This window comes from Ovis aries, chromosome 18, assembly GCF_016772045.2.
Source record: "Ovis aries strain OAR_USU_Benz2616 breed Rambouillet chromosome 18, ARS-UI_Ramb_v3.0, whole genome shotgun sequence".
Lineage (NCBI taxonomy): Eukaryota > Metazoa > Chordata > Mammalia > Artiodactyla > Bovidae > Ovis > Ovis aries.
Genome location: NC_056071.1, coordinates 41,911,447 through 41,929,566, shown reverse-complemented (window position 1 = coordinate 41,929,566; position 18,120 = coordinate 41,911,447). Strand labels below are relative to the sequence as shown.

The window sequence follows — 18,120 nt, the reverse complement described above, 5'->3', positions numbered from 1 at the left end:
TCCTCTGCTCTCTTACCAGGGGTCATGGGGAGCATCTCACAGGGTAGTTATTGATAAAGAACACATTTTTGGAAGTATTGGCTTAGAATCTGTGTCAGCTCTGCATTTTAAAAACAGAGACAGCCCAATGGGTCCCTTACAACCTGATGTAAAGATTTACCTATTGGTTATGAAGTGGAGACCTGAATCTTTCAACTGAATTTTTTCAACTGCAATCCTTTTGGTCAGGTGGTTTATGCGACTGTATGTTCTGTGAGAACAAGGACCTTTTTAGTATCTATCATATCTCAGGCTCTAGGATTGAGCTTGTTCAATGGACATGCAATAAATAATGATGGGATGCTTGAGGAAATGAGTGAATGTTTTCCATACTTAGATGATTGCACTTTTGTTATTTTTACACTTTTGTATTACTTCTGTGAAATGGAAAGTATTGCCCTAAATACTGGTTACAGTTTAAATTCATTTTTATATTATCAATTCAATCAACTTCTATTTCATTTTGACTAGCAGTAATTTGGGAAGGGAGTTAATAGATAATTTTAATACTCTTGCGATGTCAACCAAGAGATGGTAGGACACAGGAAAGCACAGAGTTTTAATTTTTTGTGTCACCAATTTCACCTTATGCTTTACTCATGTTTCTGTTTGGAGAGGACACCCCCTGACAAGTGAGAGCACTGAGCAGCAGACTTTTTTTTTACCAAAGGCACATGACATATTTTCATAAACTATAAAAAGGAACAGCTTTGAACCCTAAGGAAATTTGCATCTTAATGTGTGATGATAAATAGCATATGTAATTTTGTAATTTTTGAATATTTTCAGATTTTATTACCAATTGATACAAAGAATGAGAGTGGACAGATGGTGTCATTAATCCTAATCATGTGAAAGCTTGAGACTTGTATAATTTCTAGACTATTAACCATTAGCTCCTGGCTAAAGACTGGCCACAAGGTGTATTTCTACCTTTTTCTGTCTTCTATCTTAGTTTTAAATGGTCACTTCTTCCTTTGCAATAATTCTTCTCAAAGTCTACTCACTCACTTCTGGATTAAAGAAATGGCCCCTTGGATGGCTTCTTCACTTTGAATCTGCTCTATTCAACACATCCTTCTTATTCTTGCAAAAATAAAGGCTTAGGGAATAAGTCCAGTAAATGTAAGTTACCAGTCAACAGGAATCAGCATAACATCAGGAAAACTAACAGAGCTGCCTAGGAAGGATGGAGAGTGTCCCCAGCTGCTTCATTTCAAAGCCTAGGCTATCCAGCTGCTAACTGTATGTCTTTTCCAAATTAAAAATGTTTTTCTCAGTTCTTTCATCTGTAAAGTGGGAAAAATAATGGTGCCTTCTTCCTAGTACCTTGTGAGGAATGAATGAGGTAGTGCACATTATGGTCTGAGCAGAGTGCTTGATACTTGGCAACCACTCAATGAATATTAGTAGTTATGCTGTGCAGGGATTCAGAGGGCATAGGTATTGTATAACATGACCCTCAAGGGAGGAGCCTTCCAGATTCAAACTTTATTTTTGTATTTATAAGCTTTGAAATAATATTTTCATTGGGTCACTGCTCTGCTGGATGAGTTATACTCAGAATGTATAATGCCCATCTCAGATGCTTTTCCCTGGTACACTGGCTGCATTCTAGGAAAGCATGTATCTTTGCCTCCAGGAGGAAGACAGGGCTCCTTTCAGCCTCCTAAATGCAGCATCCTTACTCCCACTTTGTTCCTTGAGATGAGGCTCCTGGAAGATCATCTCTACCTCTTTGCCCTTGGGTTGGTTTTCATGAAGGTCTGACCTCCTTATCAAAGCCACCCACAGTCATTTAGCTTCTCCCTGAATTCTTACACAACTTGCCGATTTTATGTCTTCATTGAGGACAGAAGCAGGGTCATCCTTCTTTCTTCTCTTGTCGTCGTCTTTCTTCTACCGACAATGATCAGTTACCTAAGGGCACGTGTAGTGTCTTCTTCCACTTGTGTTCTCGGTAAGCACCTAGCAGAGTACTCAAATCACGTGGCCTGAGCTCAAATCCCAGGGCCACCGTCTACTCTGGTGTAGGGTAGCCGTTTAACCTTCTCTAATTAGGGATATTTTGAGAAATAAATTTCTTAAAACACGGCCACTCATGTAGTGGGAATATGTAGGTAAATATTATACATGCTATTAATTTCATCATTAACGTTATTAGAATCTTTGCAACAAATTTTACCTTGAGTAGAAGGTAAAAGAGTTTAATTTTCCAAAGCCAGCATTTCCTGAATTTTAGTTATCAGCACAGTGTAAGTGGAAATCAGTTTAGAAATCAGCACAGTATAAGTGGAAGGGAGGCAGTTTGGATTCACTTTCCCTTCAGAACACTCCTATAGAGCCAGAAAGATCAGTAGATAGGAATTATAGCAGGCTTTAAAAAAGGCTAATTAAACAAACAAAGAGGGAAAGAGCCCTTAATAGTCTGCATCAAAGTTCCTGAGAGTCAGGATCTGTATACGCCTGGGCATGTCAAAGCACCTTGCTCCCAAGGAAGCATTGTTTCTGGGCTGTTAATTTCAGGGTTAAGTTTAAAACCCAAATAGTTCTGAAAAGACAGCCAACAGCAGTAGCTTATAATACAACGCTACCCTATCACACACCACCTTGCTCTGACTGTCATCATCATCACCCTCCTGCGCTGTGTTCATGATCTGTGCGCTTCATATGATGGTCAGCTCCTGGAAGGCAGGGAACTTCACCTCGTTTCTTCAGTGCTTTGTCTAATGTCTGACACATGACAAACACGCAGTGAACGGTTATTGAATAGTCTACACAATCCCGATTAGCAGGTGGGTCTTGAATTTACTCTAGTGAATAACAACTAGAGAAAACACACAAGTTCTTCCTCTCTCAGGCTGGTTTTGTTAATTAATGGATGGGTTGATGTTTCCCATAGGTCCCAGGAAACCACAATTGTTTCATGAGAAGGCACCTTGAGGAGGCTCTGCTGACCTCCGATGGACCCCATTGTACTTCTTGCTCTTCCCCTGCTTGCCTTGGCAGACTGGTTCTGAAAGGAAGATGCTGCGTAGATCCTGACCCTGCATTGTCTAAAGGCAGAGCAGAGACCAAACACAGAGACAATTTAGGCTATGCTCCTGGTTAAGGAGACACGTAGCTAAGGTGAACCAAGAGATGCAGGGCTGAGTTTTGCCCATAATTGATTCGGATGCTACTGTTCATTGTGGCATAAGGAGTTTCAATGTAGGGATGAAGGAAGAGGAAAGGATTAGATGGATGTTTTTAATCCTCAGTTAGAGACTATATTTGAAAACAGATGATGTTTTAGCCCAATGATGTATGTGCGTAAGGGGATTGTTAGGTTACTCTCTGGACTTTAGAAGTCCCTTGGAGAAAATTCCTCTAGTTCTGTACCTACTAGGGTCCTATCTCCTTTTTCTATCTCATTCCTAGGCTTCTCACCTGTGCAACCCTAATACTATACGCTTTCCTCTCATTTTGGCTGCTAAACTAAACTGTGTGGTTTGGAGCAAGCCATTTAGAATTTCCATCACTTTCCCCCATCTATAAAATAAGGATAACACACTGACCTGCTCAGAGGGATTAGGGTGTGAATTAACTCCTGTAATTAGTGGTTTCTGTGTTCTCCGTACACCAAGCAGGATATGAATGCTAGCCATTGTCACTGTGGCCTGAGTAGGCTTTGCTTCTTAAACTGTCCTTGGGAATAACTGCTTGGCAAAGAGCTGACAACTGGAAGTTGCAAACTTTACACAGAAGCAATATTTCCAGTATTTTCCCCAAGCAATCATGAGTAAATTGCTCACTAGGGGTGGAAATGGTTTCCAGCCAGTTCTGCCTCTTCTGATCTGTGCACCCTGCAAAGCTCAGTCAATGCCAGGTAACTGATCCTTCCGAAGTCTGCTGTTTGGTGAGATGAAGAATTCAGAATGGTATCATTTAGACAGGGGTGAAATTTCTGTGCAGTTGTATGTATTAAAAGCAAATAACTTGTGCTTTGTTCAAGGCAAGAGTAATAGAAATAGAATCTTTAATTTGTTAATATCCAATGATAAAAACAGCCACATTTTTTTTTTAATGGGGAAGAAAGATCATCCATTAACAACTTGTCTTGGCTTTCATTTTAGAAATGCTGAAATGTACCCCTTATCACCATAGGGAAAGGAAAGTCAAAATTATGACCTTGCAAGCTATATAAAACAACTGTTAAAAATAATGGGTTTAAAAAATTGATTTTCTGAACCTTCAATAGAAGGTTTAGGAAAATACGGTACATATAGGCCGAGTGAATCTATTGCGTATTCTGATAAGAGGCCTACACGACTATTATTGAACAAATCATTTGCTACTCTGTAAATACCATTATATTAATTTGGATTAACGTGGTTTTTTGAGTTGCTACCACTGTGATCTAAATTTTGGACGAGAACGTTAGTTTCAGGATGGCAAACACAACTAGGCTAACATCTAGCATTTCTGGAAACAAAAGGGAGGCCGCCCTTCTGTAGGTATGTGAGTCACCAACACGGATCTTTCACAGGTTGGAGTGTCAAGACCCCAAGGATGCCCTGTGCTGCAGCTGTGCATTCTGGGAGCTGGCCTGGAAGGGATGCTGGGCCAGCATACCCTGGTGGGAAGGAGGGAAATTTCCCTTATTTTCTTTAGCTCCCTTAGGCAATATCCTAGAAGTACATATACGGTTACTTTGCAAATATTCTTATCATACACAGACAAGTACACAGAAGTGGGAGCAAACACAAATGAAGGTTCTAAGTGTTCCTAGGCCTTGTATACCAGAAAGCACTGGAGAAATGTATTCTCTTCTGTGGCAGCTGTATAGTTTGTCTGGGGATAGAGGAGACATCTAAGAAAAGCCTACTTCCTGCAGGAAAAGGTGGTACTACATCTTTTCTTGAGGCAAAAGAGGAATTCTGAGTTTGGCAGGGCAGTCCCTGTAACAGTACTGGCTTTGTTTTTTAAGAGTATGCATCATCTTCATTCAGGAATGGCAAAAGATAGTTTCTATTTCATTTCAAAATAAGGATGGCATTGCTAAGGAAAATGCATCATTTTGCCTACATAATTTTTGGATAAAAGCTGAGTTTATCAGTACAGGATGATCGCTTTGGTTTATGGAATGAATTCCTTTCTGTTAGACTGCTTTCTGACTATTAGATTTGACACAAACATGTGCACACGGGTATTAATAGGAGTCAGGCCAGTTCGGAGGTAATCATGAACTTGTCTTGATCTTTGCTACAGCTACAGTGGAGATGCATTTCATATTCAATCCATCAGAGATAACCGTAGTACATTGTCTGGTGGATTTATTTTTGCTTATATTGTATGAATATGGAAAGGCATTAAATGTGTGTTTACAGTTTGATAAACATTCAACATAAATTATACATTTTAATTTCATTTATTAGTTGGGGACTATGGAAAGCAGGGATTTCATTGCATACAAACTGCCATTCAGATTGAAGGATTAGCAGTTTCTTGAAAAAGGTAGACTAATTGTAAGGACAGAATTCATTTCTGTCTCAAGTGAGTCCTTGCATGGTTTGTAGTTGGAGCTTTAGAAAGGCCAAAGGAGAGGACAGCTCATCCTCACGACGACATAGTTCGCATTTTATACTTCCTGTGGATCCAACATTGTCATCATGAATAAATCTAGTGCTGATAAACCTCCTATCATTTGACAACTTGAATATTGTAGTTACCACACAAATTATCAAGCTCTATTTATGTCTAAAAGAACTTGGCCTGATCTTTTAGCATTAGCATGCAGAGTGGTCTCCATGATATTATCTTACCATATAATGAATCCAAAAATCTCACAGAGATGAATGGTGATAACATAATTCCAGAAAGTTGCCACTCTATATGTAGAAATATATTGGCAATAAAAACCAGTCACTGTGTGCCTTTCCCCAGTAGGGGATCTCTCACTTTTCTTTGATTTTTAAAGGCTTCAGATCAATAACTGGAGTGACATTATTAACAGCTCCCTCAGCACCTTGGCCAGCGCTAATATTAAATCCATTACACCTTCTGTTTGACATTTGCAGTACAGCAGAAAGTGCTGTAGATACAGTCCCACCGTCTGGGGACTGAGGTTGGATGTGGGGTTAGTTAGATGGTTTCCTTTGCCTGACTTCTAAATTCAGTTCATTGATAGGAAACTTAAACCAATACAAAAAAAAAAAAAAAGAAAATCAGAGAACCATCCCCTCTCAACCCATTCCAACTATACTAGATGGAATATAGTGCACCCATAAAACTATACTTATATCTCATATCTACACAGATTTGGAAATACAATATTGATCTGATCCTCAGATACATTTTTACATTCTGTATTGTTATTCTTAATCATTTTTTCTTTTAATTATATCATGTATTATGAAAATTGTCTAATGAATGCAGAGGAATTGAGTTCCTGCAGATATGGGAGCTGATCAAATTTCCCATAGTGCAGGGGCATATGTAGAAAATACAGATTATTTCTATTCAGGTAGGCATGCAACTGCTTCCATTTTGCTTGCCTTTAAAATACTCAGGACGTCTTAGAGTAGGCATAACAGCATAGAGATCATACTGCTAACCATCATTATCTTAACAGTCTAGATGTGCTGAAACTATAGACAGAACACAGTCAACTTTCCTTGCAGACAACCGATGGTTAACCATGTTGCTGTAGTTAGTCTTTTCACTGAGAGTACTGTCTCATACATTTTGCTAACTTGTCTAAACTTGGGTACAGTACTGCGAGCTTGCACCCATTCAATGGGCAGCAAAATCTCTGGTCCTGGCTGAATTCCCTCCCAAGCATGACCCAGGTATGTTACTCCTGACAGTGGTCCTACGGCTAGGAGTTGATTGTTAGAAGGAAACAGACCACTGGAGACAGAAGGGAAATTCTATGTTAAAGCGAGGAACATGACAGGGAAAGTGGCCTGTGAGGTTAAGTGAGAGAACGCAGGCTATTAGAGGCATGTATGTTATAGTTTTATTTTAGTCAAACAGGGAAAATCCCACCACATAACTATATATGTCTACATATTTACAGCAACAAAATCTAGAAGGATATCCAGTGTATAAGAACAGTGGTTATTTTGGGGTAGGGGTAGGTAGGTCTTTATTCTTTGTTGTCTGCATTCTCGGAACTTTTTCACAATGGGCATGAATTTTATAACTGGAAAAATACCAAGGTATTTTAATAAGAAAAAGGAGGGAGTAAAACACAACAATTTGATGGCCCGACCTAAGGAATAGAAACTCTTTGCTTTCCAAACAGGGAGATTTTTCAAGTACCTCCAGGATTTCTTGAAAGAGCTGCTTTTCTGTCTATTAAGCATATAAAATATGTGACACTGAAATTTATTTTTTTTAAAAAAGGATAAGGTTCATAATGCCAGGATTATAGCTAATTGTTAAGAGTGATGAAAAGATACAAACAGAACTACAAAAGCAGACTGAGCCATGCAAGCCTCATGTTCCGGAAGTTCTTCCCAGCCCCCCTCCACCCCCACTACCCCAAACCCCACAGGAGCAGAGAAAAGGCTGTGGACAGGACAGAGCAAGCCCTTCAGGAATGCTTGGATGAAGCCTTAAAGAGGCACCCTAGAACTTTTTAAAGTAGACACTTGTTTATTTCTCTTCTGCCTGCCTTAAAATTTCCCTAAAAGAAATATCATATTTATAGCATATTAAACTATTAATGAATGTGCATACATATAAAATATTTATTTTTGTTTGCTGTCCCATCAACAGATTTTTTTTTTTTTATCCTCATTATCTTAAGATTACTTTAAGACAAGACAATCACAGGACTGGCAGTTCAAAGAAATAGAATTCCTATTATGGCACAGGATCACTGCCTCTTAGGCTGGTTTAGTCACTTATTTCCTTTTTATTATAATGCCAAATGTTATTTAGATTTCAGTCACTTAGTAATGCTACACTGAACACATCAGGGCTCCTGAAAAATTCCATACCTACTAGTCCCTTCATTTTCATAATCACCACATATTGATATCCATTTTCCAACCAAATTACACTACCATTTAAGCAAGAATCAGTGTTTTATCAGAGTTGAAAAGATTATGATGTAGTGAACAACAGTCTTCAAAACTGTTCTTTGGTGTTATTAAGAATTAGAAAATCTTGTTAAAATTCTTTCAGCTTTTAAGAAACATAAGCAGCTTTGGGATGTAGTGCCTGACATGGACTTTTAAAGTAATTCCCCTGGAGCAATGATCTGCGCTAGTGAAGATATTTAGTTAAAGGTAGCATCCTACACTGCCTTTCAGTATTTGAGCAGTCTATCTAATTGCCTTTTTAAGCCAAAGATTGCAAATAACCGACACTAGAGAATTTTAAAGCAAAGCCAGTTTAACATTCTCTAATGGTGAGAAATACACTTTTCAGCAAGGAAGAGACAGTTCCTATGAGATTGTTGCTAACAAGCCCAAGTTGTTAAGCAATGTCCAAAGCAGGGTTTTCCATTATATCTGTTAGGGTGGCTGGGGGTGGGGAGGGGAAGAAACCCAGGTAAATTTTCAGTTACACTTTAAGGATAACTGACAGAGTCACTTTAAAGGAGTTAGTTATTTTTCTGATAGCCAGAATTAAAGGATGCTAAGTGAGACTGAAGGAGATCAGCCCTGGGATTTCTTTGGAGGGAATGATGCTGAAGCTGAAACTCCAGTACTTTGGCCACCTCATGCAAAGAGTTGACTCATTGGAAAAGAGTCTGATGCTGGGAGGGATTGGGGGCAGGAGGAGAAGGGGACGACAGAGGATGAGATGGCTGGATGGCATCACGGACTCGATGGACGTGAGTCCGAGTGAACTCTGGGAGTTGGTGATGGACAGGGAGGCCTGGCGTGCTGCGATTCATGGGGTCGCAAAGAGTCGGTCACGACTGAGCTACTGAACTGAACTAAGTGAGACTGAAGCACATCCTAGTGCTTCAGCAGGCATGGGGTTTATCAGAGTTTTCATATTTAATCTTAAACCAGTTTGATTTGACTCTAATTTTGGATTTCCTAGTAGGCTGTGGATTTTTTTTCCCCCTTCTCTTTTAAGGGACAAGTCACCCTTAACATGTGTTTAGGGAAGACATCAAGTTCAATATGAATCAACAGTGGGATCTGGCTGCCAAAAGAACCTACCTCAACCCTGGACTGAATAACAGTACAGTAGCCTAAACTGAGAAAGGGGACAGTTCCTTTGCTTTGTACTGGTCACAATACATCTAGAGGCTTCACTCAGCTCTCAGAACCCTGTTTTTAGAGGGCCACCAACTAATGGAAGCACAGCCAGGAGGATGGCTAGGATGGTGAGAGTCTTAGTACCATGCCATTAAATAATGCTTGCAGAATGAGGGCAGTTTGACTTGAAAAGGAGTAGGAAGGAGGGAGGAAGAATTTGCTGAACCTGACTTTGTATATTTGAGAGGCTCTGAAGGGGAGGAAGGTGTCAATCTGAAATGTCCCAGAGGGCAGACCTGGGGTGGGTGGGGGCAGGGTAGGAAAATTGCAGCAAAGCCGGAGAAGGCGATGGCAGCCACTCCAGTGCTCTTGCCTGGAAAATCCCAGGGGTGGAGGAGCCTGGTGGGCTGCAGTCCATGCAGTCGCGAAGAGTCGGAGACGACTGAGCATCTTCACTTTCACTTTTCACTTTCATGCATTGGAGAAGGAAATAGCAACCCACTCCAGCGGAGGAGACGATGGCACCCACTCCAGTGCTCTTGCCTGGAAAATCCCATGGGCGGAGGAGCCTGGTGGGCTGCAGTCCATGGGGTCGCTAGGAGTCGGACACGACTGAGCGACTTCCCTTTCACTCTTCACTTTCATGCATTGGAGAAGGACATGGCAACCCACTCCAGCACTCTTGCCTGGAAAATCCCAGGGACGGGGGAGCCTGGTGGGCTGCTGTCTATGGGGTCGCACAGAGTCGGACACGACTGAAGAGACTTAGCAGCAGCAGCAGCAGCAGCAGCAGCAGCAGCAGGTTGGCTCCATATTAGGAATAACTTTCTATCAGAGCTGCTCACCAATGGAGTGGGAAGCCTTATATGTTCCATAGATTCTTGTTAGGAATGAGTTTCAGCAGAGATTAGAAGAGCATCTGTTGGTTTTGCTGGAAAGGATGGTTGCATAACTTGGAGGTTGGATTAAAGGACTGTTGAAGACTCTTGTTAACTTGAGGCTTTGTGATTCAGGGAAACAAAGCCCACTTTTTCAAGGTCTTTGTTCATACTGAGGTTTACAAACTTGATTTCTTACATACTGAGTGTTTTAAGAGTCATGATCAACCCTGGTTTCCCAGTGTAACTCCAGAATGGAGTAGAAAACTATTTTCATGTACTGCTTCTCAAATATACCCAGATATGAACATTCTAATGACTGAAAAGCAGGCCCAGTGATCTCACTGACATTGTCTACAGTGAAATCAGTGAGGTATGGGACAAGAGTATAGGACTCCCTTGACCTCTGGAACAAAATTATTTTTATCTTTAAATGGTAAGGAGCAGTCTTAAATATTCTTTTCTCATGGATGGGACTCACTGGAGAAGGAATGATCCCCATTCAAAAGCTAGAAAATAATGCCCTAGAAGCTTCAGTTAACTTAAACGGGGAAACACACATTGATTCTAGAAGGACTTAACATATTTCCCAGAGAGGTAAACATATATTTTCCCTTCTGTGTGAGCAAACATGCTGTGATTATTTCTAAGCAGATCAAATTATTTTCTTGGAAGTGTGTAGAGTTATTTTAAGGTTAATCCAAAGGTAGGGTTTTTTTTTTCTTTTTTCCTTTTTCTCTTTCACAAAATGCTTTTGTTTTGTGAATCTGTTTTAAAACAACATATCAAGCAAAGCACAAACATCTTTAGAGGGCAAAAATAATTTCCTAAGTAAGCAAATAAAACTTTGCACTTCAAATCAGGCCTTGATTCATTAAAAATCTTAAACTTCTCATGAGAAAAATTAACATTTAAACCACTGCTGCTTGGCCAAGCACTCCACCACACAAGAATATGAAATATCTCCTCTAAAAAAGTACAAAAAGGACAAAACCACAAATGTGGAACTTCAATTAATTTAAAGCCCCAATCAGCAAAGAATAAATCCTTCGCAGATCTAATTACCAGCGCTCTCGGAAGACCCAGGCCGACCAGCCAATCTTCCCCGTGTTTGAACAGCTTGATGAACTAGGGGACTGATGGATATCAAGTCATTTTGTTTAATTTATAAATGGATTTTCCCCTAATACTTAAATTATCATCAGTACAACACAATGAAAATGGGAACATTCTGAATGCAAAGTCTATAAGAGTCCTGGAAGGAATCCCAATGAGGAATGTCACCTCTGTTCATTCCTCTATACAATTGATCTAATTAAATACTGAGGGTGGAAAGGCAGTTTAAAATGTAGCCATTTCTGTTTTCTTTTTAGCCTTAATTTATCTGTTCACATCTTTCAAGTACCTTCTGATGTTTAAAAAAAAAAAGAAAAAGAAACTGAGATTTCTGCAAGCCCCTAATACCTTTAATTCTCCACAAGCTAATATTCAAAAGTCTTTGCCATCGATTTTGCTAAATAATAAATAAATGCATTACATTTAGCCATGGCAACAATGAAAGGCAGAGGGCTTTCCAAATCTGAACCTTTTCCCTCCATTAATTTGAAAAAGAATCTAAAGGAACTGGTACCTTCTGTGCATTTTGTTCACCTGAAATTAGATCTCTGGATTATACTTATTAAAATGTCTTCTTATTTTCAAATCTCTTCCTTACTTAATTACCGCCCAGGACAGAAAGCTGCATGGAATTGTTAAATACCATTAGACCTATTTGTAGTCTCTTCACACTGGCAACTTGAGTGCAATCATTGGCAAAGGTCCTGCCCACCAACCCTCATGTTGGGATTGCGAGTCCCACCTGGCTCGGGGGTCTCCGACTGGGAGGAGGAAGATGCTGAGCTGGCTCCATCTTCAGCGGTACCCTGTGAGAGGAGACCCCGCCCAGGCGGGAGCTTCATGCCCAGCTGCTCTGCCATCTCCACGTGGTCCCCGGGGTGGACATAGTCAAAGACACTGCTGCCTGTCAGCTCCACCTAGAGGGGAAGGAGAAGAGGGGAGAAGAAAGTTGTCACAGGCTTTTCATTTTCAAATCCAGCCCCCACTGCGATTCAGCCTCTGAGCAGGAAAGGAACTCTATGAAGCCTCCAGAAACGATTCTTGTCCTGAGTCTTTACCCTCACATGCTTAAGGATTCTTGAAATTGAAAGTTGTTGTTGTTATTGTTTTTTACCCCCACACATATTTATTTAGCATGTTTAGCCCAGTTTTTTCTCATACACTGTTGTTTGCATAAAGCCAAAATATTCTGTGAAATGAGGATGAGTCTGCCTGAGTTCAGCTGTTTTACTCACACACCACCAAATACTTGCGTGTTTGGTGTCAACCGGATGACTGACTGAATTCCACTGTTTTCTTATTGAAAAGTTTGAGCTTTGTATAGAAACAGCCAGAGATAGCCAAAGAGGATTTTCCTTAAAATACACAGAGTTCCAGGATGCATATTTATACACATTGGCTTATTTCTATGTAAATTTAAATGGAAGAAGTGCTGCTTACAAATATATGCAAAGGCCTAATGTTTTCATTAAATATTACTCATTAGCTCTGTAATCATATGGAGAATTTTCCATGCAAAAGAGGTCAGCTGGGGTCTGAAGCAGCCATTTTTTTTCTTCTGCTGTTATCAGCGTGTTTTGCCTTCAGTCTAATAAAATACATGGTACAAATCTCCTTGAGGGCTTTAAAGAAAAAGTTTTATTTTGTATACTCTTTGTAGGAGGCTGACATGAAAGGTAGAGAATGAATATCAAAGATTGGAAGAGGGCCAGCCTGGAATGGAAGCACCCTGCTCACCGCAGTGCTGTCTGGGGTATGTGCTGTCTAAGGGGGGCAGAAGTCGCTGGTAAGGACTGGCCTTACCTCTGTACCCTTCTGATGCTATCACTCTTACTTCTTTCCAAGAATAGCAATAATGGTCTTAAAATGATGTAGCTGGTTATAGGTACTGTGACAGCAAGAGATGTTAGCAGCAGAACAAGAAAAAGCTCTTCCCGGGTCACTAATGGCTTTCCCATTCCTCTGGAGTTTAATGGTCTCAGGCCAGCTATGATGCACCACAGAAACTGCCAGAAGTTCACACTGTCGCTAGTTTCTTGGTGGATGTTTACCTAGACTGTTTCCTACCTCACTCGCCTTTCCTGGATCATTTGCAGCATCCTTCCAAATTCCCCCTGAGTGCCTGCCCTCTTTTTCCTGCCAAAAAGGAAGACTGTGCTGGTGGTGGGCATATTGTCACAGAGAGCGGAATGTTCAGAGCAATTATTATCCCCAGAACTCCAAGCCCTGGTAAAATGATCACATCGAACTCCCAGACACCATCTGATTAAAATCTTAACAGTCGACACATCTTCAACATCTATCAACTAACAGAAGTAGAGCCAGAAAAATGGGAGGCTAAATTCAGTTTGGTTAATAGCTATTCCTGAAACAGGCGCATATAACTTTTACCGAAAATGAGGTACTTTCTCTTTGCTATTAAATTACACTCTCCTGTATTACCCGACTCCTGACTCTATCATTTTACAATAACGATTCCCTCCATTTTGATACTGTTACAGAGCATAAATCAGGATTCATAAGTGAGCGGTTCCTACCCTCTGGGAGGGAGGGATTACATGGAAATAATCCCTTTAATGTGCGCCTTGCCTCTAAGCATTTCACACAGCAATAAATGGGTAAACTGACTTTGAGCAATTAAGAAATTAAATGAAACTAATAAAATGTGTGCTTTAATATTTCTTGATGGTGATTTTGTTTGGGGATTAGCGAGTTCGAGGAAGTCACTCTCATTTTGCATGGCGTCCAATCGCAGCACTTGAATAACTATTTCTGTCACTTTTCTCAAACTCTGATTCCTTCTTTAATACCACAGTGTGCCTGTTGGCATAGACCAGATTGTGATAAGATGACAACACAGGTGGGAGATGTAATGGATTTTTTTTAGGGGCGCTGGGTCTTGAATATTCATGGGAGCCAGTCATATGGTGAGGAAGCACAGCCCGCTGTCTCCACAGCGTGGTTTACTTAGACGTGCAGTTGCTTTCTTTCCACAAAATGATGTCCCGAGCATAGCACATCCAGAACCAGACTGAGTCACAGTGGGTAGTGGTCCGTTATGGCACAGGGAAGACCCTCCTTCGGTTTCTCGAGGTCTGTGACAGGGTCACATTCTCAGTGCCAGTCCCTCCTTCCTATATGATGCTTTGGGGTATCTTGGTAGAGAAGTCTGACCCTGTCATAGTCTTCATGAATGGACAGTGATAAAGGCCACACAGTATAGGGGAAAGCATAAAATAGCTGGAGTTATAAATTGACTTGGAGATCAGAATCTTTTCCTCCTCTGCTGTGTGACCTCAGACAACTCACTTAACCTCTCTGAGCTTCAGTTTCCTATTCTGCAAGTGGCAGTCTTGCTGCTCTGCAGGACTCTGGGGAAAGGGAAGTACCACTCACATTGTATTCCACACGGATGGCACCACTGTGGAATGGTGCAACGCAGTGGCGTGAGCTCTGGGATAGAAACAAGACTTACACTACCTGCCTCACAGCCTAAATTCGAAAATCCGATGAAACCACGCAGAGGAGATTGCCTTGTGGGATAAATAAGCACTACCAAATGCCTGCTCTTGTTGCTGCTGTTTGGTGGATGAGAATGGATGGCAGGCACATATATTCCTGTGCAGCTGTGATGAGGACTTGTTTAGGGTTTGCGTGGTCACTTTGGAACATCTCTATTCAGCAGAGGGTACAGACAGTGTGCTCTGAGCCTTGACTATAGCAATAACAAGGTTAGCAACTACCTACCACTACCTTTCATACTTTCTCTGACTAATTCTCATAACAATCTGTTGAACTGATATGATGGTTCCTATTTGACAGAAGAAGAATTAGAATATACAAAAGGCCAGTCATTGGTTAAAGGTGGCTTGACTCAACCTATCGCTTCTCTGGTAGCACCTCTGCAGTCAGAGCGGCTGAGCAGGGACAACTGAGCTCCTCTGTCCTGTAGCCGTTCATTTAGGAGAGAACACTTTTGTTCAGGGGAAAACACTGGGTGCCGTGGAGGGAGGAGGCTGAGAGCAAACAGACTGGCAATCCCCTGGGCTAAGGATGCTCTGCCATCGGACTCTTGGGCCAAAAGAAGGCATGAGGGCAGGTGTACTAAACTGAAGTAGACGTGGGGATAGGCGGAAGTCTACTTATATATAGGCCTTGAGTCATCGTTATCATCACATTTGTCCATCACTTTCAACATTTCTCATAGTGTTTCCACTTCACTTAATTAGACGTTAGGGGGCTGGAAGAGACCTGAAAGACATCTAAATCTACTGATACCTCCCTTATTTAATAGGGGAAAACTTCCCAGTTTTGAGAAGCTGAAATGCTTATTCAAGTTTACCCAGGTGTTTAGTGGGCAGGCTATATAAACCCTTACTGGATCACTCATTTTTTTTTTTTTTGTTTTTTTTTTTTAAAAAACTAAACCCTGTGTGACTTGTTACTCTCTCTTATGAAGATTGCCTTGGTAAGATGGACTTGGAACTCACCTGCCACTAAATTATGTGCCTCAAAATAGACTGTAGAAACTAAGACTAGGGATTTTTTACTTGATGAGTAGACATTACTTTGTTGTGTGCTTGAAGCAGAAAAAAATTAACAAGGCTTCTATCCTATATTACTATAGTTAGGTACTCCAGATTTCCAGTTACCAACTCTTCAAAATTTTTGCCCACTGACAACTGGGACTAGTGGTCAATCACAAATGTTTGCTGAATGAATAAAAGATGGATATTTAGGCTTTAAAAATTTGCTATATTTGTGCTTGATTTGGACAAGTTTAGGTTGGTTCCTTTTATTATTTCTGGTATTATTATTATAACATTTTCTATTCTAAAGTGAATTACAATATAGCATCCAAATATACTCTTTCCCTCCAAATTATTGGCATACATATTGAGACCTATAACTTTTTCTGTAGAAGTCAACTGAGTTTAGCTAAAGATAGGATTTTTTTCTTTACATTAAAAAACAAATTATTGGAGGATAATTGTTTTACAATGTGTTGGTTTCTGCTGTACAACAATGTGAATCAGACATAACTATATATATATCTCCTCTCCCTCTTGAGTGTCCCTCCAACTCCCTCCATCCCACCCCCTCTAGGTCATTACAGCGCGCCATGCTGGGCTCCCTTAAAGTAGCTTCCCACTAGCTGTGTATTTTACAGATAGTAGCATGTATATGGGGCTTCCCTGGTGGCTCAGTGGTAAGGAATCTGCCTGCAGTGCAGGAGACATGGGTTTGATCCCTGGGTTGGGAAGATCCCCTGGAGGAGGGCATGGCAATCCACTCCAGTTTTCTTGCCCAGAGAATCCCATAGACAGAGGAACCCGGCAGGCTACAGTTCATGGGGTCGCAAAGAGTTGGACACGACTGAAATGACTTAGCGCACATGAGGTGTGTATGTCAATGCTACTTTCCCGATTCATCCCATCCTCTCCTTCACCAGCTGTGACCATGAGTTCATTTCCTATGTCTGAGTCCCCATTCCTTCCCTATAGATAGGCTCATCAGTACCGTTTTTCTAGATTCCATATATGTACTTTAATATACTATATTTGTTTTTCTTTTTCTGACTTATGACAATAGGATTTTATAAGTGCTGAGAAAGAGCAGGTTTCAAGGAACTTTGAAAGATAATAAGGTCATCTTTTATAATTTTTTCCCCTGTCTATGACAGAACTGTGGTTAGTTGGCTAGCTCATTTGTTCCTTATCTGACTTTTCACAAACTTTCATAAAAATTATTATTTCTTAATTATCTCTTCAAATCACTGATAGTAGAAATTGAGAAATTCCACTTTAAACTGGTTATTGGTCTTTTCTTTGATCTATATTCTGACCTACATAATGGAATGGTATAGCATTTTCCCCAAAATACTGTGTTCTTCTGGTTGGTACAAACGTGAGAACCTCTTCATTTTATAGTAAATTCAGTCATTTTATATGGTAATATAAAAAAATGAGCAAACATATTCTGTTTACTAAACTTAAGGCACAGATCCATGCAAAATGGAATTGTTGCCCTAGCACAAGAAGAGAATTTGCTCACTTGGTCCACCTAGCTGAGTGACTCTAAAATAAAAACTCCTCTCCGTTTGCTTAGTGTGTTAGAAGACAGCTGAGATTGTATATGGGGCTGGAGATAGGTGATGAGTAATAAGCAGTCATATCCAGAAACAGCTCTGTTGCAACTCCTTTCTCTCTGCCTTTCCCTACTCAAAGCTACCAAAGTTCCTCCAGGATAAGCCATAGCTACTAGCGCCATCACACACAAGGGTATAATCAAGCTAAACCACCTGGCCTTCCTCAAATTTGTTTCACATTCTATTAGCTTGCATGCAGTTTGCACACTAGACACAGTTGATTTGGTACCTCTGAAGTTTCCTGGAAAAAAAAAAAAAGTAAATATATTATACAGTGGTTTGTGTTGACTTTTCCAGGTCGGGTCATTGTCCCCCTGCTGGTGGATAGGATAGGGGACTAATTTGTCTTTTTCCTACATCAAGCAAGCAAATCAATAGCCTTTGCCTGGCCCCCTGGGGTGAGCAAATACTTTTTAACTACAGCAATGTACCAACAGTGCAAATCAGTGAATTCATAACTCCTTTGATTGAAAGGGTTTGCCACAAATGAGGAGCAGGCAGCAATACTGCTAGTCATCTTCATATTGGAATAACTTAAGAGGATAGGTACTTTGATAAAGCAAGATGATAAAACTGATTTCTTTCTTTCAATATATTTCAGTCTTAGGAATTATACAAAGTTCATTCTTAGCATGTAAAAAAGGTCATCAAATCTGCCGTTTAAGGTGGAATTTCTTAGGTCATTTGGAAGATGATACTTTTTGGGGGTAGATTTCTTGAGGGCATTAAGATT

The 18,120-nt window shown here is 40.5% G+C and overlaps 1 protein-coding gene across 9 annotated transcripts in view; it reads right to left on the bottom strand.

The window, feature by feature from the left end:
• NPAS3 (neuronal PAS domain protein 3) overlaps window positions 1-18,120 on the bottom strand; it is a 966,851-nt gene that overhangs the window by 119,205 nt on the left and 829,526 nt on the right. For all 9 annotated transcript variants that reach the window (XM_060401793.1, XM_060401794.1, XM_060401796.1 and 6 more), the window contains one exon: window positions 11,982-12,156. In XM_060401793.1, the coding sequence (XP_060257776.1) occupies window positions 11,982-12,156 (175 nt within the window). The remainder of the gene's footprint in view (window positions 1-11,981; window positions 12,157-18,120) is intronic.